This window comes from Chlamydotis macqueenii, chromosome 26 (genome assembly GCF_036417535.1).
Source record: "Chlamydotis macqueenii isolate bChlMac1 chromosome 26, bChlMac1.mat, whole genome shotgun sequence".
Classification (NCBI taxonomy): domain Eukaryota; kingdom Metazoa; phylum Chordata; class Aves; order Otidiformes; family Otididae; genus Chlamydotis; species Chlamydotis macqueenii.
In genome coordinates, this window is record NC_141581.1 from 988,907 (window position 1) to 1,011,963 (window position 23,057).

The 23,057-nt window shown below is 47.1% G+C and overlaps 1 protein-coding gene across 1 annotated transcript; it reads left to right on the forward strand.

Annotated features, from left to right (window-relative positions):
• Positions 1 to 1,000: 1,000 nt before the first annotated feature.
• Positions 1,001 to 22,998, forward strand: LMNB2 (lamin B2). The gene is made up of 12 exons (XM_086767351.1): positions 1,001 to 1,397; positions 8,788 to 8,924; positions 13,408 to 13,564; positions 14,214 to 14,339; positions 16,452 to 16,622; positions 16,852 to 16,977; positions 17,137 to 17,357; positions 17,911 to 18,202; positions 18,718 to 18,825; positions 19,445 to 19,564; positions 21,017 to 21,118; positions 22,343 to 22,998. Exons 1-12 carry the CDS (start codon positions 1,209 to 1,211, stop codon positions 22,382 to 22,384), a joined length of 1,791 nt encoding a protein of 596 aa, XP_086623477.1. The 5' UTR covers positions 1,001 to 1,208; the 3' UTR covers positions 22,385 to 22,998.
• Positions 22,999 to 23,057: the final 59 nt, after the last annotated feature.

Here is a 23,057-nt window from a genome sequence, read left to right on the forward strand (position 1 = left end):
CTTTCCAGTTTGAGGTGTACTCGATATCAGGACCTCTGATATGAGGATCCTCTAGCTTCTATTTTGAGGATAAACCCATTCACACCTATTTGTTCAGCCTAAGTTTCTTTTCATATATGATGTGCAGTATTTTCTTGCTCTTTTCTCTGTTTCTCCATCTAGATCTGTCCTCCTTCTCATGCACAGCACTTTCTTGCATTATGCTCATGCCGCTTTTTTTCTTTGCTGACAACCTTTGAATCTGTTTGTTTGGGGGTTTTTTTTCTGCTTCTCAGGCAGAAAATCTTCCTTTTCTCAGCCTTCCCTGGTAGCTGAAAGGCACAATTGGCAGTAAGGGCTTTTCAGCCTCCAAAGTTTTGGGACATGAGGAATTAGCTCATGGGAATGGTAATCCAGTTTATACCAGTTAATGCACAAGAACTGACAGAACTTGGGGTATATTCAGTAAAAATATATTCTGGGGAAAAAAAAATAATACTCCAAATCTTTAGGAAGGGAAAACTTCACAGTGGATTTTAGTTTGTACAAAATTTGGTTGCATTCCCTGGGACTGCAGAAGGATTTCAGGATGGCTTCCTTCTTGAATGACCTGACTGGCGGCATTGCAACCTGTCAGTAAAATTGCAGAAGAAATTTCTAAAATCTACAAAACAGCACTCCTAAAAATTCACCCTTGGAAATAGCTGATTGATATTTTTTTTTTCTGAGACTGTCTGCCCCCAATTTAAGCGAACAGCAGGTCCCTGGCCTACAAAACTTCAGCGCTAACAACAAAGCACAGCAAATTTGTAAAAAGCTCAGCTGTGCTGCCAGCCGTGAAGCACATGGGGAACCTTCCCAGTGGGTAGCGCCAGTCCCTCCCGGTTGTACTACAAAAAAAATGTTGCGTTCTAGATTGGCTCCTCGCTTCCTGCGCTCAGTCACGCTCACGGCAGCCTATTTTGTATTTTAATATGCCGCAAAGCTACGCTTTCGGATGAGGAGCAGATCGGGCCCGTCGGCCGCCCGACAGCACACAAAATGGCGGGCGGCGGGGACTGCACCTCCCAGCGCGCCCTACGGCGCGGCGCGGCCATCTTGGCGCCGAGACTTCATTTCCCAGGCGGCGCGGCGGCAGGGGAGGCGATGTCCGCCATTTTACCGCTCCCTCCTCCTCCTCCTCCCGTGCGGCTGGATTGAATGAGCTCGCTGCCCGCGAACTGAGCGTCATGTCAGGCACCCCGAGCCGCGGTACCCCGCTGTCGCCGACTCGCATCTCCCGTCTGCAGGAGAAGGAGGAGCTGCGGCAGCTTAATGACCGCCTGGCCGTTTACATCGACCGTGTGCGGGCGCTGGAGCTGGAGAATGACCGGCTGCTGCTGAAGATCTCCGAGAAGGAGGAGGTCACCACCCGGGAGGTACGGCCCTGGGCGGCCAGCTGGCCCTCGCCCGCGGCTCCGGGGCGGGAGCGCGAGCGGCGGTGGCCCGTTGGAAGCGTTTGCCGGCTCCGTCCCGGGGAGCGGGTCCGCGGCCCAGCCGCTCGGCCGACCTGTTCCCGCGCGGCGCCTCCGCCCGGTGCGGGGCGCGCTGTGGCGGCTCCCGTGCGGCCTGGCCGCGCCGTTCCCGCCCAGCTCTGGCCTCGAGTCGCCCCGGGGCGGTGGGTTCTGGGCTGGCGGCTGAGGGCGAGAGCTGCGGGGGCCGGACGGAGCTTCGGGCGCGGGTGCGGAGACCCGGCGCCCGCCTGTTTCCCCGTGGCCCTTCGGGGGCTGTCAGGGCCCCGCGATGCCGGGCGGAGAGGCTGCCGGTGACACGTTGAAGGCGGCTCAGGCCGAGATCGCCAGCGAGTGAAAATTCGACTGGTGGCGGGAGCGGGCCGGCGGCGGCGGGAAGCGGCTCTGGGCGGCGCGGCGGGCGCGGCGCCCCTCGGGCCGCGGGGCGGCGGTTGGGAGTCGCACGGCGCCCTTCGGGGTTGGGCCGGGCGGGGCGTGCAGCGCGGGATCCCGCTCTCGGGGTCCTCGGAGCCTTCGCCTGGGTCGCGGCCGCCGGGGGCCGGTTCTTCGCCGTGGTTAGCAGTCCGCTCCCCGCGCGGGCCGGGCCCCTTCGGTGTGCTGGACCCCGTGCTGAGCACAGGCGTCCTGCCGGTTGTAGCGACCTGAATGTTACTTTCTCTTTACGGTCCGTGTCCGAAAAATTTGAAAGGGTTTAGACGAACTTTGCTTCTCACCGGAGGAAACCTTTCCTAGCCCCTGCAAATGGCAGGAACCAAATCCTTGTAGAGCGAACTGCTCTTTGCTAACAGTCCCCATCATGGAAGGGGATCTGGTCCACTTCCTCTGATCTTGGAGGCAGAACTGGCTGATCCTTTTCCTAAGCTGTGTTTTGCTTTTCCCTCTCCTGTTGTGTCAGCTTTCCCCCACGACTCTCCTTCCCATGGGGAGGAAGGATGTAGTCAGTGGCACAGCTGGGGACAGTCCCACCCATCCTGTATTCCATCTGTTGGAGGCACTCTGCAAGGTAGCGCGCCTCACCTCTGGCATGAAGTTAAACTTCCGCGGAAAGCCTGCAGAGAACAGCCTTTACTGTAACTGATGTGGTGCAATGGATTGCTTTGCCACTGTGTAGGCTTCCCCTCCCACCTTAAGGGTCTGGTTTGATGGTGCTGGGGGTGGTGGGAGGAGGGTTTGAATAAATTGAGTTTAAGCAGACCAGATATGATAGTGTCTTGTTTTTGGAGTGGCTGGCCTACCTGCAATCAGGGTCCACTCAGGATTCAAGTACTTCAAAGTCTCTTAGTACCACTTAATGATACGGTATGGCTGCCATGTTTTCAAAATAACAATATATTTCTGAACATAAAACTTGGCTACATCACTTGTCCTATGTGAAGTCATGCTATAAACAAAATAATCCTGTCTGGCTCAGGGAGGCTGGGAGGAGTGTGCGTCTTAAATGTGGGAGGCAGAATGTAATTCTATTGACAGCACACATGTAACAAGTAAAAACAGGACAAACAGAAAACATAGATATCTCTCATTAGATTTTTAATATGAACGTAAACCAACTTCTAATAGCAATTCTCTGTGTTGTCAATTCTGGAAAAATACTCTGATGCAGTAATCAGAAAATAAACTTGAGGATTTTGGTGTAAATATTTTACTTACTTTCCCCTTGAGTTTTCCTTCTTCACTTTTTTTTCCAGACTTCAAAAAAGAGTCCTAATTCTTAGACATATTCTAACAAACTTTGTCAGGATTCCTCAAGCTCCTCTTTGACATGTCAGAGATGATCTAAGATGCTTCAGCTGGTCTCTGGACCCCGTTTGTTAAGTGCTTCTCCCGTCCCTTTGGGCAGCTTACTTACTATTTGTGTATTTCCAGAAAAGGAGACTTTGTAGTCTTATTGTTTTGATGTAGGTTTAGGACTGTGAGAGCAGTAAAATTTACGATGGCTATCAGTACTGGGTTTACTGGAATGGGAGAATCCTGTCCTTTCACTTTCGGGACCAGTCTAATAAACTGGATTTTCTGCTGACAGTTCAGTTTTCTTGTTACACTGTTAGAGTTTGTGTTCATAAAATGATTAGGCTTAGCATGAAATAAGATATTAATTAAAAATAAACCTTCCAAACCCCACAAAAAAAAAAAACAACCCTAAAACTGAACAAACCCCAAAGCAACTCTAACTTCTGTGTAAAAGCCCGGTGAAGGGTAGTTCAGTGATATTGAAACACTGTTCTAGCTACATCATTGTGTCTTTGTGTTAGCTCTACATGCTTAAAGTAGACTACTTTCTTTTCCCAGGGTGTTCAAGATGAAAATTCCCTTTGGTTGTCCTCAAGCGTGTGTAAATTTGACTCTGATTTTTATTTTTTTAAGCTGTCTGAACATTCTGGTTTTGGCTTGTCTCTGGTAGCGGCAGGGAACATCTGCTGCTGCCGCGGTAGGTGGAGCGATGGCCAGCAGCAGCGACTTCTCCCCAGCGGGCTCTGCATTAACACCTGGGACGTTTGCCGTGAGAGCGGGTGATGGGTGCGTAGCCTAGGGCGGAGGGGAGGCTGAGGATTGCTGTGACGAGCATGGGGTCATGACAGAGATGTTTGTCCCTTGCTTGTCACTCCAGTATCCCACAGTGACCGTGTCTGAGAAGGGGGCTGGGAGAGACCGTTACTGACACCCTCTCCCCTCGCTCCTGTATACGTGGGAACAAAGGATGGCTTTTTTGATCCTGTTCTCAAAGCTTTTATTTAGGGGAATGTGTTCTAGATGGGAGAAGTTCTGCTGGTGCTGTGCAGGCAAGGACCATAGTCACTGTTTTGCCAGAGACTTCAATCATCAGCTGATCGGGATGTTCTTTTTCCTCGTTGTTTTACTCCCCAATCTGCTGGAGGTAGGGGAAAGCAGCCACTTTCCCCTCCTCTGTTGGGCGATCTTCAGTTTCACAGGCCACAACTGCACCATGGCCTTGGAACTCTTTTTGAGAAACACAGGGCTGCTACCACTTAACAGCAGAGAAAAGGAACTTCGTGGAAGTTGAGATTCATCTCTGGCCCCTTCTCCTGCTTTCTCTAAGCCTGTCCAATCCTGTTCTACCTTTACTTGTATGCAGTAGTCCTCTGGAGAAATAAAATTGCATGCAGTAAACCCTCAGAGAAATAAAAAAAAATATTTTGCCTGTGTAGCTGGGGGAACCTGTAATTATCTTCATTCTTTCTGTGTTTGCTCTCTTGCATTAATCTCCTTGTGTAGCTTAGCCTGTGACAGAAGAAAAACTTAGCTCATCCCCTGTTTCTTGAAAGGTCTCCTCAATTCCCTTTCTACTAACTCCCCGCCCTCCCCTGCAGTGCTTATGATTGCGGCCTTCCAGAAAAGGTGTTTTAATGGGCATGGGAGGGGTTACTGTGTTGTTCTGAGGACATCCCGCTGTTCTCGCCCACGGGAAGGAGAAGTAGGGATTAAAAAAGAGAAGATCCCTGGGAGCCTCAGCCACTGACAGCAATTGCCCCTGTGACAAAAGCGAAATCTACAGGGGGTTCCCTCTTCACCTGGGCCTCCCCAGCTCTGTAGGTGTGATTGCAGTGACTGCAGTCTCGTATGTCGCAGCCGTCAGAACTTTCACAGTAGTCTCCCCTGGTCTCTGCTTGTCTGCCAGTACCGCAGCTGCTGCGCCCTTCAAGTGCACCATGTGTAGCAAGCAGAGCTGCTGTTGTGACCAGGATATACGGGTCTGGTGTTGCCTGGTTGCCACCTACAAGATACGTGTTCAGATGCTGCTGTGGGTCACTCACTCAAGGGTTGTAGTGTCCAAGACGTGAGGTTACCTGATCTGGCACTACAGAATCGTCTAGGAGGTGATGGTGGCGATAGGCTTGGGCGCACACTGACATATAGCGGATCAGGCTGCAGCTCTTCTTCTGGTTCTTGCTGAGCTCCGTTTGGAGGTTTTCGCTTTGTTTCTTCCCTTGTGTTCTGATGAGGAAGGTGACATTTTCAGAGTGGGGGACCCATGTGCTGGTGTAGGCTGTCATCTGGGGAGGTTTGCTCTTTCCCAGGGGTCTGCATTCTGGATGTTGTGGAGAGGCTGCTGAGGCTCTCCTGGCTGTGTGACTGTTAGCAGCCCCTGCTGCTCTTCCATGCAGGCACCAGTGATACCTGAGATGTATCAAATGTCACTACGTGGCTCTGGGGGATCGTTGATGGCATGGGGGCCTAGGTGATGTGGGGAGCAGGAAGGGTTTGAGGATGACGGAGCAGATCGTGCAGAGCAGTGCTGGATTGCACAACTGCTGTTGGCAACAGGGTTTTGGTTTCTGTGACTGTGGAACCATCTTTCAGGATTGGTGACTGCTTCAGAGAGACAGGATCCATCTGACTAAGAAGGGGAAATACATCTTTGCCAGCAGGGCTGGTCAGCCTGCTAAGATTCCTCTCTTGGGTAAGATCAGGTGAGGAAGTGGTGGATGCGGTAAGCAGGTGAAAGGCCCATGGTTATGTGAATAGAACAGAAAGCGACAGAAAAAGGAAAAAGCGGTTGCAGAACTCTGACCTCATTGGGATCAGGGGTAGCTCACGTGACTACAGTGCCAGGTTGGATGGACACGGGCTGGTGAGGAGGGCTGTGAGAGGGCAGTGGGAATGCCTGGAACTCTGCCGAAGGACGCATTATGGGCTAGCTGAGAGCTTGTTGGTCCAGATGAGTGGACAGTTCAGCAGGCACGTGCAGGACAACCAGGGGATCAGGCCCAGCCAGTATGGGTTCATGAAGAGCAGGTCCTGCTTGACCAACCTGGTCTCGTTCTATGATGAGGTGACCTGCCTAGTGAATGACGGAGAGGCTGTGGATGTTGTCTGCCTGGACTTCAGCAAAGCCTTTGACGCTGTCTTCCACAGCATTGTCCTGGAGAAGCTGGCGGCTCGTGGCTTGGACAGGTGTACTCTGTGATGGGTAAAAAACTGGCTGGATGGCTGAGCCCAGAGGGTTTTGGTGAACGGAGTTAAATCCAGTTGTCAGCCGGTCACAAGTGGTGTTCCCCAGGGCTCGGTCTTGGGGCCAGTCTTGTTTAATATCTTTATCAACGATTTGGATGAGGGGATTGAGTGCTCCCTCAGTCAGTTTGCAGACAACACTGAATTGGGCAGGAGTGTTCATCTGCTCGAGGGTAGGAAGACCCTGCAGAGGGATCAGGACAGCCTGGACCAATGGGCCGAGGCCAATTGGATGAGGTTTAACGAGGCCAAGTGCCGGGTCCAGCACTTGGGTCACAAGAACCCCACACAACGCTACAGGCTTGGGGAAGAGCGGCTGGAAAGCTGCCCAGTGGAAAGGGACCTGGGGGTGCAGGTCAACAGCCAGCTGAATGTGAGCCAGCAGTGTGCCCAGGTGGCCAAGAAGGCCAACAGCATCCTGGCTTGTGTCAGGAACAGTGTGGCCAGCAGGAGCAGGGCAGTGATCATCCCCCCTGTACTTGGCACTGGTGAGGCTGCATCTCAAAAACTGTGTCCGGTTTTGGGCCCCTCACTACCGGAAAGATGTTGCCAGAAAGTACCGGAAAGCTGGAGCGTGTCCAGAGAAGGGCAGCGGAGCTGGGGAGGGGTCTGCAGCACCAGTCCCGTGAGGAGCGGCTGAGGGAACTGGGGCTGTTCAGTCTGGAGAAGAGGAGGCTGAGGGGAGCCCTCATCGCTCTCCACAGCTGCCTGAGAGGAGGTTGGAGGGAGGTGGGGGTCGGTCTCTCTTCCCAAGTGACGAGTGATGGGACGAGAGGAAATGGCCCCAAGTTGTGTCGGGGGAGGTTTAGGTTGGATATCAGGAAAAATTTCTTTGCTGAAGGAGTGGCCAGGCACTGGAACAGGCTGCCCAGGGCAGTGGTGGAGTCCCCATCCCTGGAGGTGTTCAAAGAACGTGTAGATGTGGCACCCCAGGACATGGTGGTATTGGGTTGACCATCGAAGCTGACGATCTTAGAGGTGTTTTCCTACCTTGAAGATTGTGTGATGGTGTGGAATCACTGCTTGGCCTTTGGGCTGTTTGTATTTTGTGTTGCGATTTGCAAATGCTGTTTTTTCACTCAAGGGTCATCAATAATGAAAGGCTCTACAGCTTTAGAATCTCCAGATTGTTTAATGGGCACCGTGGAGTGCTGTATGGAAGTTTAGCATAGGCATGGTGCACCGCTTCGTAGAACTTCCTACCTTTTCTAGTTGATAATAGAGTTGTGTTGGCTTGTGCCATGGACAATATCTGGCTATTGGCTATGGGGAAAAAAACAAACAAAAACCAAAACTAAAAAAACACCCAAACCTCAAAACTGAAGTTGAATAAAGCTTGAAAGAAAAGAAGTCAGGTTGCGTGGATAGAAAGCCAGGTTGTTTCTGGTACATGGCAGGCTTGTAAAGGACAGCTTCTCAGCCCTCATACTGCAATATCTAGTTAGTCTAGATTAGTTTTATGCTAATAAAACTAATTATATCCTGACCGCTTCTAATCAGTCTTTTTGAAGACCAGATGGTTGAGTCTTTCATTGGTGCCACTCTGATGTTGAAATAGGCACTCCTAGGAAGAGCACTCCTAGGTTTGCTTGCTTGTTTCTACGTTTTATGCTTTGTTATGAAATTTATCTTCTTAAAGTTGGTGGTTGCTTTTGTCTCTTCTCGCTCTCTGATTGCTCTGTTTCTGATTTCACATGGGTAATAGTTGTTCTGGTATCCTTTGATAGAAGCAGTAGCAGCAATTTTACATGGTCTTGACGCTTTAGCTATCTGATACACCTTTCAAATCATCTTGCATTCTAAAAAAACAAAGATGTGGAAGACTCTGAAGCGCCCTGCTGCAGCCTGAGTAGCTGGTTGTGTAATATATTGAGTTGGGGCAGGGAGAGGTCTGCTGATCCTTATCCTCCGAGGCAGAGAACGGGAGTGGAAGCTCACCTTGAACAGTTCACATTTCTGCAGTTCATCTAGTTTAAGTGATATTACTCTGCTTTGGGAGATTTTTAAACAGTATTGGAAATCAGAATCAATAATTTAAGATCTTACTGTAGGCTCTACTGATCTGCGTCAGTCCACCTCTTTGGAAGACTTGCACCCTTCAAACATACTGTGTTTCGTTATGTCCCGCTGGGAATAAAACTTGAATCTTGTCTTTGGGACTAGATCTAATTGTAGGTGCATATTAATTGAAAATATTGAATATTGCTGTTGTTTAAGAACATCCCATCATATCAAACACCTTTTTTTCAAGGAAAGCTATGTGTGTCAGTTCTTTGATAGCTAGTCTTTGGGATGTTCTCACATCTGAACGCTTTTCTCCTCTTAGGTGAGTGGAATCAAGAGTCTCTATGAGTCTGAGCTGGCTGATGCTCGAAGAGTTCTGGATGAAACCGCCAAAGAGAGGGCTCGATTACAGATTGAAATAGGAAAACTGAGGGCAGAACTTGAGGAATTCAATAAAAGGTAAGGAAAGTCTGGTTTGTTGGTTGGTTGTTTTTGTTTTTGTTTTTTTAATTCGAATGATACTATTAATGCTGCTTAAAATGCCTTCGTGGGTGTCTTTTGGAAGCATTGCAGATCAGCGAGAAGATACAGGCTTGTGAGAGGGGAATTCCTGAGCTTGTTGGTACAGCTAGTCAGAGCAGATAATCCAGCCACTATATACAGAAATATATGTGTAGATATAAGATTAATATCTTGTGATTTGAGCAATTCAGGCGTCTAGAGACTGAAATGATTGGTTGTGCCTGCTTCTGTCCTGTTGTATCTCTCCTGGTTGAACTTCGACATTCACAGGGCCCCACCTCTCCAGCCTGTCCAGGTCCCTCTGGACAGCCTTCCTTCCCTCGGGTGTGTCAGTCACACCACACAGCTTGGTGTCATCTGCAGACTTGCTGTGGGTGTGCTCAATTCCACTGTCTGTGTCATGGATGAAGATGTTAAACTGGTCCCAGTATGGACCCTTGAGGGCCCATACCCTCTGGACATTGAGCTGTTGACCACTGCCCTCTGGAGGCCACCATCCAACCAATGCCTTGTCCACCCATCGAATCCATGTCTCTCCAATTTAGAGAGAAGGATGTTTGGGGCGGGGCAGGGGCAGAGGCCTTACAGAAGCCCAGGTAGATGACATCCATAGCTCTTCCCGTGTCCACTGATGTAATCAGTCCATCATAGAAGGCCACTAGGTTGGTCAGGCAGGACTTGCCCTTGGTGAAGACATGCTGGCTGTCTCACATCACCTCCCTGTGCCTCAGCGTAGCTTCTAGGAAGATCTTGTTCCATGATCTTCCCAGGCGCGGAAGTGAGGCTGACAGATGAGTAGTTCCCAGGATCCTCCTTTTTAAAAATGGGTGTAATGTTTCCCTTTTTGCAGTCGCCTGAGTGCCACGACTTTTCAAGTATCATGGAGAGTGGCTTGGCAACTCCGTCAGCCAATTCCCTCAGGACTCTGGGATGCATCTCATCAGGTTCCTCAGGTGGCCACGAACCTGATCTTCTCTTACAGTGGGAGGGACTTTGCTCCCCAGTCCCTATCTTGTGGTCCATCCACTTGAGAGGTGTGGGAAGAGTGGCTGCCAGAGAAGACTGACACAAAAATACTTAGTTACCTCAGCCTTCTCCTCATCTGTTGTTACCAGTTCATCAGTCTTGCTCATCAAGGGGGGTACGCTTTCTTTGACCTTCGTTTTCTGGCTGACGTACCTGTGGAAGCCCTTCTTATTATTTCTTGTGTCTCTCGCCAAGCTCAGCTCCAGTTGTGCCTTGGCCTTCCTGACCGCATCCCTACACAACCGGGCAGCGTCCCTGTACTCTTCCCAGGATACTTGTCCCTGCCTCCACCACCTCTGCATTTCCTTCTTGTCCTTTAGGTTGACCAGCCGGTCTCCACTCAGCTGTGCTGGTCTCTTGCCTTTCTTGCCTGCTTTGTTAAACCTGGGGCTCGAGAGCTCTTGCCCTCTATGGAAGATGTCGTTAAAGATTTGTCAGCTCTGTTCTGCTCCCTTGTCCCGGAGTGCAGTTTCCCAGGGGGTCCTATTGACTGATTCTTTGAAGAGCTGAAAGTTGCTTTGCTAAAATTCAGGGTCCTGACTTTACTTCTTACCTGACCCATTCCCTTCAGGACTGCAGACTCCACCAGTGCCTGATCACTGCAGCCCAGACTGCCTACAAACCTGATGTCAACGATGGGCTCACTTGCGTTGGTAACCATCAGGTCCTGATGTTCATGAAGTGTCTGTTCCTAGCTTTACCAGTGTCACATGTCCTCAGGTGATGCAAAGCCTGGAGGTAGCTATGTGTAGGCTTCATCCATGTGCTCCTTTTAGCAGTCTTCCTGCGTGAGCAGCAAGCTCCCAGCTCTGAGTTGTGTGACTGTCTTGCTGCGGCTTCCTCTGCTTGCTCCCCTGCGTGGTCACTGAAATATTTCCCTTGAGCAAACCGGGCTATTTGCTGGAAAAAAGGGCTCTGGAGGGTTACCCTAACCTGATGTCCTCCAAAGAACATTGGCACATCTCTACGGGCATTGACTGCTATTTGCAATTTCCAGGCATCTCAGAGACACCCAAAAGCAGGTTACAGCTTTGTAAAGCCTTCTGTCAGTTTTTTGCACGAAGACCATAAACCAGGCTGAAATGGTAAATGCAGATAAAAACGTGAATGAAAGCAGCTTGGACTGTCTTCCAGTGTCAGTGTTTGTGAAGGAGCATGTCACCACATGACACGTCATGCAGAGGCAGTGTCTGGAGAGTATTCTGAAGGCTTTCTGGTTGCTGCTAAATAACTGTCTCTTAAGGAGAAGTCATGTTTTGTCTGTGTGTCTCCTGCAAGCTGCTGAGCTTGAAGACACTGCACATATGTTGCAGAAGAGGATTCATAGTGACAGATTGGACCACTGACTTAGAAAAACTGGTTTCAGCTAAATGAAAAATCCAGGGATCTACACCAAGGAATGCAGAGAGAACACATGAGCCGGGTGGCTAAAGGGTGTCACGCAATAGGTCTGTCAGTTCATTCTGTAGTTAGAAAAAAATGCGCATCGTGCTGCAGCATGTAAAGAAATACTGTCTGGAGGGCACACCAATACCCCATACAGCAGGATTTTTGTAAAATAATTCTGGGCATTTCATTTTGTTAGTTATGGGCAAATTAGACATTCCAGAGGACAGTACAAGGGACCAGAAGTTTGGGAAGCAAACTTGGGATTGGACTGGGGAGCAAGGTTAGTATGATCTCGAGCAGTGATTTTCAGCTTGCTTTTTCCTTTGCAAGCGTCATGTTTTTTCCATGTTTAGAGTTACAGACCAAATACAGAGCTTTTCAAAGCCTGTAGGTAGTAGGACTCCTCTGCAAAGTTATTTCTGTGGACACTTAGAAGCAGCTGACTGACCACAGGCTGAAAACTACAGATCTGTAGAAGAGAAGTTTGAGGAAAGGAAAGGAGAAAAATGAATACTAAGATAGTTTAAGAGAAAAAGACAAAAATTTGTTTCCTGCATTCCTAGTGGCGTGAGACTAGAATAGCAAGTTTAAACTGCAGCAAGGAAGGGTTACTTCACTTCAGGTAGCTCTGTGTAGGCTTTATCCATCTGCTCCTTTTAGCAGTCTTCCTGCGTGAGCAGCCAGCTCCCAACTCAGATAAAAGAATTTTTTAATAACGTAATGACACACACCTGGAGAAGCTGCAGAAAGTCAGTGTGTTAGAGGAAAAGGTAGACAAATCCTTTGTGGGCAGGAGGAATATGACCTTGACGATTTCTGCGAGTTGGATGTAGCAGCTCAAATATATTTATTTGTCTGTATTTAAAGCAGAGTTGCTTTGCTCATAACAAATACTGCTGAAGAAATGCTGGCTTGTTTCTGAAAGGCAGACACACTTCCATAGTGGATTGCCTTACTACTTTGTATGGAAATACATCACAGAATCACAGAATGGTTTGGGTTTGGGTGGGAAGGGCCCTGTAAAGCCCACCCAGCCCAACCCCCCTGCCAGGAGCAGGGACATCTCCAACCAGATCAGGTTGCTCACAGCCCCGGCCAACCTGGCCTGGAACGTTTCCAGGGATGGGGCATCCACCGCCTCTCTGGGCAACCTGGGCCAGTGCTCCATCACCCTCAGCATAAAAATTTTTTCCTAGTATCTGATCTGAATCTCCCTCCCTCTCTTTTAAAACCATTACCCCTCGTCCTGTCACTCCCAAGTCCTTCTCCTCAAGGCTGGTCTTGATCTGCTCTCCCCCCAGCCTGGATTTGTGCCTGGGATTGCCCCGACCCACGTGCAGGTGCTTGCCCTTGGCCTGGTTGAACTCCATGAGGTTTGCACGGGCCCAGCTCTCCAGCCTGCCCAGGTTCCTCTGGATGGCACCATCCCCTCAGGCATGTCGGTCATAGCACTCAGCTCGGTGTCGTCGGCGAACTTGCTGAGGGTGCACTCAATTCCACTGTCCACGTCGCCGACAAAGATGTTGAACAGGGCCGGGCCCATATACACCCGAGGGAGTGGGCTTGGCCAGATCGAGTACGAAACTTGGGAGATGCGTGCGCTCTGCTTCTCAGGGGCTGTGTTCTGGGGTGGTAGATGTCAGCAACTAAACGTGCCGTGCAGCGCTGAGATGAAAAAATATTATTTACACTTTGTGTGTAAAGCAGCTTTATTGTCATCTTTTAGCTGTCAGAGTTGCCGCCTTGTTTTTCCCTTGCCTGCCCGTGACATCTGTTGTTCTTTATTAGGCAGTGCCTTTACAGCACACTGGTGGAAGCTGTGAGTTTTAAGAGGCGTTTGAAATTACTTTTATTAGCTCAGTTTGCAGGTTACTCTAGGAGCCATCTAGTGGTACACTAATCCTAGTAAAACATGTATAATGGCAAAATATCTGCACTTGTAGCCAAGACGTGTTTGAGATGTGTCTGCGTCCGCGTATAAACGTAATTAACTTTGTTTTTTCAGCTATAAGAAGAAAGATGCAGATTTGTCTGTGGCTCAGGGTCGCATTAAGGACCTGGAAGTGCTGTTCCACAGAAGTGAAGCAGAACTCAATACTGTCCTGAATGAGAAACGCAGTCTGGAAGCAGAGGTGGCCGATTTGCGTGCCCAGCTTGCTAAGGTGTGTGTCAGTGAATGGTTGCTTGCCGTAGCGCAAGAGAGGCTGTGTATTGTAAAATTTGGTATTTTTCTTTGTAGTTAGTTCAGTCTGAACATCATTGATCCAGCTTGCTGAGTGCTGAGCCTTTGCCTGCCACTCTTGGATATAAAACTAAATTGTAGAAATCTCTGTAAAACACACAAGGCAACATGGCGTTTTAGAAATTTTGCTAGTTAAAAGCTTTATTTAGAATTTTCTGGGAAGTATTTCTCTATTCACAAGATACCAGGTCACTAAATGCCCTTTGTAAGGTGCTGCGTAGTTTTGAACTTACGCTGGAGTACCCAGTGGGACTATGCTGGCAAGAAAAAGAAGAATATGCAACATATTGTGCTTGAGGAATTAATAATCCTCAACTCCAGTATTGTACTGTATTGAAATAATCCTACGTTTTGGTATACAGCCATGAAAGCTTGTTTTAAATATTCATAAGCACACACATACTCTTTTCCATTTTTTGTTGGATTTCTTGAAAATCAGTGGCTTGACATTAGATTTCTTGTTGTGAATAACTGGCCCAAAGATATCAAATGAAGACCATAAAGGGATTACGGATGGAAAACAGAAATCCAGACAAAATCAAATCTTTATCTCTCAAATTCTTTACTAGGCTGAAGATGGTCACGCTGTGGCTAAGAAGCAGTTGGAGAAGGAGACACTCATGCGTGTGGACTTGGAGAATCGGTGCCAGAGCTTGCAAGAGGATCTGGATTTCAGGAAGAATGTGTTTGAGGAGGTATCATCACCCTAGTAATCTCATCATGGTTGGAAGTTCATGCAGCTTTTAGTCAAACTGGCTATCAGCAATTGCTGACTAGTCCAGACAGGGGAAGTCAGTGTTACCCTTGCTAGAAATGGGTAATAAAATATGTAATGGTTCTGCAGGAGTGACATGGTAGATCAGTGGTGGAGCTGGCATGAGAACCAAGTGAGAAGGGTTTTGTTCCACGGGCAGGTGAGCTAATGTAGCAGCTGACTGCTGTGGGGAAGGGAAAGCCTTGTTCCCTCTCTCTGGACCTGGCTGTGTGGGTCTGCTCCTTACTTGCACCAGCTTTGGTGGCTGTTGGACCTGCCTACCACCTCGTGTCATCGATGAGCACAGCCTGCAATTACTCTGCTTTTTGCAGGGGTAGTTTTGTGCCTGTTTAGTGAGTTGGCTCTTAGAGGTTCTGGTGAGAACCATAGTTTTTCTACAGCAAGTAGTGGGAATGCACAGGTGGGGACTGGGAAAGGGAAGCGTGACCTTCTCTCTGTACCAGATGCGAAGTGTTATGTCCATTTATTCCATCTAGTAAAAAACAGCTCTGAGCTTTTGTTCTGCACGCTCATTCAGTTAGTGACTGCTTGAGGAGTTGCCCCATGTTTCTGCCCTTCATCACACCTGTGCTAGTTTTGGTGTTTGGCTCACCGTGCACCAAGCAATTCCAGCCTGATTAACTAGTAAAATACTTAGGAGATTTTTGATTGAGTTTAATTCTTGCTAGCTTAGTGGCTGAGTTATGTCTTACCACAGAGTGAAATGAGTGCCCAGACTGGGTTAAGGGGTGGCACTGGGCTCTGTGGCTAAGGACGCCGGCTGGAGCAGGGCACAGAAGCCAAGCAGGTAGATCACCCTGGGCTGTAGTGACCATTGTCTCACTTCCATGCCCTGGAGGAGTTGGATTGCTGCATGCAACTGCAATGACAGACCCTGGCTTGGTTGTAGGGCCTTAAAATAACTTTGCTTCCTGAGGAGAATGGTGTTGCTACTGACTAAAGCTAAATGAGACGGCAGAAGCTAATCTTAAAGCTCACCATGCTGCAGTGGGGGTGTTCCTTTAGCCATCCCTGGAGCTCTTTGGTCCTTGTATGGACCAATTCAACACGCAAAGGGAAAAAGGAATTTGTTTCCTTTAGGTTAGTGAATTCGCTTGGTTTAGTGAATGGTCCGGTTTAGGCATGCCGAGTGAGCGTTGCTTCACTTGCCTGCTGTTCCCCCTCATGGCCCTGCTGCTTCCTTCAGGCCTCCTCCCACTGCTCAGAGCCGCTCCCTTTGTTGTTTCTCCTGCCTTGAAGGGAGACGTTTTTTCTTTCTCATGCCATGCAGTCAGGTCTGGCCAGGTCTCTGCAGGGCTCAACACGAGTAAGTGTGTGAGTGAGTCTTACCTTACCAGTTTGGGAGCAGTGTTCTAGACACAGAGAACTTCTACTTCTTCAAAACCAAAAATTTCCGAGTACAAACTTTGACTGGAAAAAAAATTATATTTACGTCTTCAGGATTGCTTGGATTGCTGCTTTATTACTAACATAATCAAAATCTAATGAGTAGAGGTTATCTGGTATATAGACAGAGACAGAAGGATCTGCATATGCTTAAAAGTGAAATTTGAAGATGCAGTTTTTCTTCTTTAATGATTATTTTTTCAATATATGTAACGGTCACAAAAGATGTGATTTTTCTCTGACTCCTTGTAGATTGCTGTTGTAATGCAGGGATGTGTATTGAGAAGGAAAGGGTTTGTAGTGCAGCACACAGAATCTCTTTGCTGTGTGAAAATTCATGTTTTCTTCTCCTCCTCTCCCCACTTTCACTTTTGTAGCATAAACCAGCTCCTTACTTAAACTATATATGGATATTTTTAACCCTGTTTTTAGGTTGGATCACTTAAGAACGATATCCTGCGAAATAAGAATGGGAACTCGCATCTACGAGTACATGCAGTGATGCTTAGGCTTAAATACCTTCAGTACTGTAGCTCCTGTAGACTAAATAATTAGTGCTGAAATAGTTAATTGTTATCTGGATGTAATTGCTTGTGCTGTTTACCCTGATGTGGGAATTTGTCCCCGTTTTTGTGTGTGTGCGTAGGAAATAAGGGAAACAAGAAAACGACATGAACATCGTTTGATTGAGGTGGACACCAGTCGCCAGCAGGAGTATGAATCCAAGATGACTCAGGCCCTGGAGGACCTGCGAAATCAGCACGACGAACAAGTCAAACTGTACAAAATGGAGCTGGAGCAGACCTACCAGGCTAAGGTAACCACTCCTGTCCACAGCGCCGCCTGACGGCAAGGCCAGCTGGTGAGAGAAAACCATTTCCATCAGCCCTGCTGTCTGTAAGGAGACAAGTAACTGTACTATGAAGAAGCTTACAGATTTCCATTTAAAATTATTTAAGATTAAATAGCTTTTGTTTTTTTACCAAAAGGATATTTGCAGAATATGTAACTCCATGCAAGTGACTTGTATAAAACTTCCCTTCCAGCTGGAGAATGCCAAACTGTCCTCTGACCAAAACGACAAAGCTGCGGGTGCAGCTCGAGAGGAGCTGAAGGAGGCTCGCATGAGGATAGAAGCTCTCAGCTACCAGCTGTCTGGCCTTCAGAAACAGGTGTTGTACTTGGATATTACTAACATTTCTGTCTCTTCATATTGTCTGAATTTAATGGAGAGAAATCTTTTATGTTCATTTAGGAGGGAGATGAATTTTGCCTTTTTGACTGTACCCACGTAGGTGCCAACTGAGTTTTCTGTTGTGCTCTCTACCTAGGCTAGCGCAGCGGAAGATCGCATTCGTGAATTGGAGGAAATGATGACTGGTGAGCGGGAAAAGTTTAGGAAGATGCTAGATACGAAGGAGAGGGAAATGACAGACATGAGGGACCAGATGCAGCAGCAGCTCACAGAGTACCAGGAGCTGCTTGATGTTAAATTAGCACTGGACATGGAGATCAGCGCTTACCGAAAACTGCTGGAAGGAGAAGAGGAAAGGTACGTACAGATTCCACGTTAGCAGGTGTTATTTTCATTTCTTATGCTTATTTTTTTTCCCATTTGAGCAGGAATGCCCAGGTTTTGTTTCACTGAAGTCACGCTGGCTTCACAGCACAATGTGTTGCATGGAACACTTGCACGGTGTTCTGATCTGAACACCGTCTGTATTTTATTGAGGTCTTTATAATGGTCTCAGAGCACGTCTATCATTCTGTGCTTGACATTAATCTCCACTTTTTATTTGTTTCTACTTCTGTGTTTTCCTGTTTTGAAATGATGTGGCCCAAGAACAGCGTGTTTAGTAGTAGAGACACCGGAGGGGAGGGTTAAGTGATGCGTTGCTCTCATCAGCACTGCTTTCTGTGTCACATAATCACACTACCAGCAAATTCCTGCAGGGTGGACAGCCTCCTGACACACCCAGTGAGGCTGCTTCCAGCCTTGAGGCACATTACAATCTGCTTACTGAGGATGTTGTAGCATTATTGCTTTGTGTGTTGTTAATTAACCCTGGACAAGTTAATTAAACTGCTTGCTTCGTTGTGTTAAGGTTGAAGCTCTCTCCAAGTCCCTCCTCCCGTGTTACAGTCTCTCGGGCTACCTCCAGCAGCAGCAGTAGCAGTACTTCACTCGTTCGCTCTTCCCGAGGCAAGAGGAAACGTGTTGAAGCAGAGGAGTTTTCGGGCAGCGGAACAAGTGGAATTGGCACGGGAAGCGTTAGCGGCAGCAGTAGTAGCAGCAGCTTCCAGATGTCCCAGCAAGCTTCAGCTACGGGAAGCATCAGCATAGAAGAGATAGACCTGGAGGGCAAATACGTTCAGCTGAAGAACAACTCGGAGAAGGTGAGTGTCAGCACAGCTGCTGGAGGATGAGGAGAAGCAGCTACGCAGAAATGTTACCCGGCCTTTTGTGGCACAGGTTGGAGGAGTCACCTGGAGAGCGGGAACAGCCTCTCGGGGTGCAGCACCCTGCAGTAATTCATAGGGGCGTGTGAAAGTTGAATGTTGGTGTGCTGGCACAAGCGTAGCGTTTTCTGCAGGAAGAGAATGCAGTTTGTGTCCCACATGTCTAAACGTGTGCTGGTACCTTGCTTCCGTAAAGAGCCTTGCTGGCTCTAGCAGAACTTTTGTGTGTGAAATGTGTACGTGTTTAAATTTTGCTAATGACCTTATGATATTTACGCTTTAGACTATTAGTGGGTATAGAAAAATACTTTCCAGTTAGGCTGCAGAAGTCTAACCACCATGTAAATAAACCTATATTCACGTTATTTTAACAACAAAGACCTAGAGAAAGCTTTGACGCCTGTTTACTCTGTTTTGCTCACCCTAAATAACCTTACGACTCTCTCCATTAGGATCAGTCTTTGGGTAACTGGAGACTGAAAAGACAAATTGGAGATGGAGAAGAAATTGCATACAAATTTACTCCCAAGTATGTCCTCAGAGCCGGGCAGACTGTAACAGTAAGTGACGCTTACAGTATGTCAGCAACACGTGACTTTGGTGATGCTGTGGCAGTTGTATAGCTGACGTTTGGCGCAGCCTCATTTGGGGTGTAACTTCTGGTTTGTGGGGCTGACTTCAGAGGAGCAGGACTTCAGTTATAAAAATGCAGAATTTAATTTCTATATTAGCACGTCAGTATTTAAGACCATTTTGGGCACAGGGAAAGTTGAAGAAAAAGGCATTTTGGGGGACGAGGTTAAAGGCTGTTTGTCTTCAAACACCTTTGCCCAGGTTTGGAACGCTAATCCTGCTCAGGCTCTTAATGAAACGGGAACATTTCAGAGTGTTCATTCACTCTAGTAGACTTCAGTTAAGTTTAAGCCTAGTTGTTCTCAGCCTTAACTGGAGTAGAACAGCTACTTTTCTATAATTGTCTTTTATTGTCAGTCTTTTTTTAATGGTTAGTGTTGTGGACTGAGAATAATCCCTTACTACAAGTAGCAGTGTAGGTAAAAGCAGGGTAAAACTGCCATTGGAATTCAGAAAAACTGTGTAGAGAGAAGTAGGAGAATTAGGGGGTTCTGTATATTTAAAAATGTGCATAAACAGCTAATTACAGAATGTCTCTCTCCCTAGATCTGGGGTGCAGATGCAGGCGTGTCGCATAGCCCCCCTTCCGTTCTCGTGTGGAAGAATCAAGGCAGCTGGGGCACTGGAGGGAGTATCCGCACATACCTCATAAACTCTGAAGGAGAGGTAGGCTGCGTCTGTGAAAAACAAAAGAAGCTGTGGGCTGGGGTGTTTCCCAAACTTCAGCTTGGGAGATGAGGAGGGACAATGACAACAAAACTCAGATTTTAAGATCTCCCCTATTGTCTTCTAAAACAAGACAGTTTATGGCGCTGCAATAATTAAATATCTGTATGTACCTCTGAGAATTTTTGAAATTTTGGAAGACTGATCATCATCCTGATTACATCCATCGACTTTTTCCTGTTTTAGAAAACCCCCCTGCTAGTAGAGAAGCTGTTTGGAATTTGAGTATGTATTTTCAGAAGAGACAAAGCTGGCAATTCACAGTTGGATTATATAGCACCTACAATATTCTGGGATGCAGTGCGAACATTAATCTAGGAAGACAGCTGTCCTCTCAGTGTTGGAAGTATAGCAGAAGTTTTCATTTGGCACAGGTTCCTCCATATTCTGCATTGTCCTACATCTGCCCACAACTGATTTTTTTAATTTTTTTTTTTTTTTTTTTAAAACCATCCCTGCAGAAGACACCTGCAAGGGAGGATCGTGCTTTGGCTGTTATTAATAAACGTGCCATTATCCCAGCGATCCAATAGCAATAGGCCAGTGAATCAGCCCCCAGTTGTAGCAGTTGTCATGCTGCCTTTCTTGCTGGCAATTCTGTGGAAGCGCTTTGTGCAGGAACAGCAGCGCAGGACAAGGTAGGAGGGAGGGTCACTTGTGCAAATAGAAAGCTAAGTGGCTTAGTATGCAAACAGAAGTGGTTAACTAGTGTCGGAAAAACATTTCAAACCCACGTCCATTCCCAGACTGGCTACCTTTAGTATCTCTGCTTAGAAGTGTCTGTTTAGGGTGGACTTTTTCACAAGCAGAAGTTTGCACCTGTGATTGCAAGGATACAAGTGTACAGAGGAATTTCTTACTACTACAGTGTTAAAAATAATTTAGTAATAACAGAAACTCCTGGGCTTTCAGAATTCTTTTTACTGCCTGGTTTGGAAGACTGTCTTCATAATTGCTATAAGCAATTGATATAGAATATTTAGTAGAAACGTCAGAATATTTAGTAGAATATTCTTAACACTGTGTTAGTTTCTCTCACTACGATACATCTCAGACAGCTCCTAGCTGGGTCTGCTGTGAGCTTCTATAAAATTGCCTAATGACCACCTGAAACATGGCTGCTTCCTCTCAAATCTCTAGGTAATGAAAGAAAATTCCTGAAGCTAAATTACCTTACCACGCCTTTCAGTGGATAGAAATAGGAACAGTGTTGTGGTTTGCAGGATTTTACTCGTGTGTGCTTGTATAGCTAATATTAAATCTAGGGCAGGTTTTAATGTTTAAATCCTCCAAAATTGAATAGAGGTGTTATACTGATGGTATAGCAAGAACTTAAGAGCTTGATGCAGGCTACGGGCTTGATGTAGACATCTTATCTGTCGTTTTGTGTAGGAAGTTGCAGTGAGAAGCGTTACTAAATCAGTAGTCGTGCGGGAGAACGAGGAGGAAGAAGATGAAGCAGAGTTCGGAGAGGAAGACCTTTTCAACCAGCAGGTAATCAGATGCAGACCAGATGTTTAACTCGTGCCTCGTTGGTTGGATTGCTCAGGCTTAATGTTTAGGGAGCTCCCTTCAGCTTTTGCCAGCTCTGAGCTTCCTGGCCTGTTTTTCCAGTGGGTGCTTGCGGAGGATGATCTCAGAGTGGCTTGTCACCCTGCAGCATTACTGCAGTGCACAGAGAGAGCATAATGTGAGCTATTCTTCAGGAGCTGCTGCTTGAGTTGCTAACAGCGCAGCTCAGGCAGCGGCTGCCGTCAGGTCAGAATGCCACATATCCATGGACGAATGTGAGAGATCAGATTTATAGTGCTGCAACGACACGGGCTGTTTTGAAGGTTAGTGTGATCAGTTTTAGCAGTCAGCGTTCCTCCCATTCCAGTATTTGCTCCTCCATAAAAAACAGCCTGTGGCATTCCTGCTGTAAGCAGGATATAACCATTGTGGAATATAACCACTGAAAACCAGGGAAAGGGGAGTGCTGCTCCTCCTCCTGCAAGCTTGAGCGCATGTGTGTGTTTTCTGACAGTATATATGTGCCACATGAGACGCAAACCTGGGTTTTGTTAATAACGCCGCCTGTGCGTTCTCGCAGCCCTTAGTTGTGCACTGTGAAATGTCTGCCCAGCCACTGGCAGAGTGAAAAGGAGAAACAGCTTCATACAGCCGGTACCAGAAAATAGTCAAAACCTATTTCGAGCTGAAGCGATCTGTTCTGATGAGCGGCGATTGGTAGCTCTTTTCTCAAGGAACTCCTTCTGAGCAGCTTTGAAGTTGAGTTCCGAAGGCTGCTTTGGTCTCCAGGAGACTGAGCGGTGTATCTGTAGCATAAAGCACCTGAAACAAACTTTTTTTTTTTTACCCAAAGAAGCAGCTATGCAGCATAGATCTCTCTCAAATGGAAACATCCTTTGAAATAAAGGCAGGAACTGCCATTCTAAAGCTAACGGCATCCAAATTTTCATGTGTTGCCCGTCTCGGTGTTGAAAGGATGGAGCCTAACCGATCAGCCCATCACAGAGCGCCAGACCAGAGCAGCGGTGTCTCAATCCCTGCAGTAGGCTGTGTGCGCTGTGACAGGTACTGCGTTGTAGTGTAGCGCTGTGCCCCCGAGGTAACTAAACTACCCAGAAATGCTGCTAACGACCATCTAACTGGAGTCTAGGCTTACAACATGAGCGCTAGTAAGACCTGAGTTGAACTGTGTCTGTCTTATTTTAGGGGGATCCCAGAACAACCTCTAGAGGATGCTCAGTGATGTGAAGAAAGAAAAAAAAAAAAAGAGAAACTATTATTTGCTATTTTTTTTTTCCATTTATTTCCTTTTATTTTTGCTATTTTTTTCCCCTCCAGAGCCACTGAAAACTATTTTTATATGCATCACCTGATTTCTTTGAAGTTTACTCCTTGGTACATTTTTATAAAAAAACTCAAAAAAAAAAAACCTTTACTGAACAAAACTGCCAGAATTTTTAACAGATTTCTTTATTTTTCCCTCTTTGTTGAAACACTATATTGGAATACAACATTTTTCCCCCATACAGAGTTTAAAGTCTTATGTACAAACCTGCAGCAGAAAAGAAATTTTTAGCTGAAATGGGATGAGGCTCCTTGAGTGTATGGTAAATCTAGAATTGCATATATAACAAGGATAACACCCCAAAAAAAAAAAATTGTAAGAAAGCATGTTCACTTGCAAGGGCAGCAAGGTAAGCACCTTACCTCCATACCCGTTTCGGAAGAACAAGCACGATGAGTTCTGCTTACTGAATACGTGAACCATCTTGAGGTATGGAAGTGTCCAAGCCAGGGTTTTAACTGTTTTATTTCCAGAGGATGTTGACGTTGTCACAAATGAAATCTTGTTAAACCATGGACGCACGTCGTGATGTACAATATTTTTATGTTAAGCCATCATGGTTTAGTGCTTGTGACA

Coding starts and splice junctions, on each gene's coding strand:
- LMNB2 (XM_086767351.1), top strand. CDS start 1,209: ATGTCAGGCACCCCGAGCCGCGGTACCCCGCTGTCGCCGACTCGCATC. Junction 1,398..8,787: donor AGGAGGTCACCACCCGGGAG/GTACGGCCCTGG, acceptor TTCTCCTCTTAG/GTGAGTGGAATCAAGAGTCT. Junction 14,340..16,451: donor GGAAGAATGTGTTTGAGGAG/GTATCATCACCC, acceptor GTGTGTGCGTAG/GAAATAAGGGAAACAAGAAA.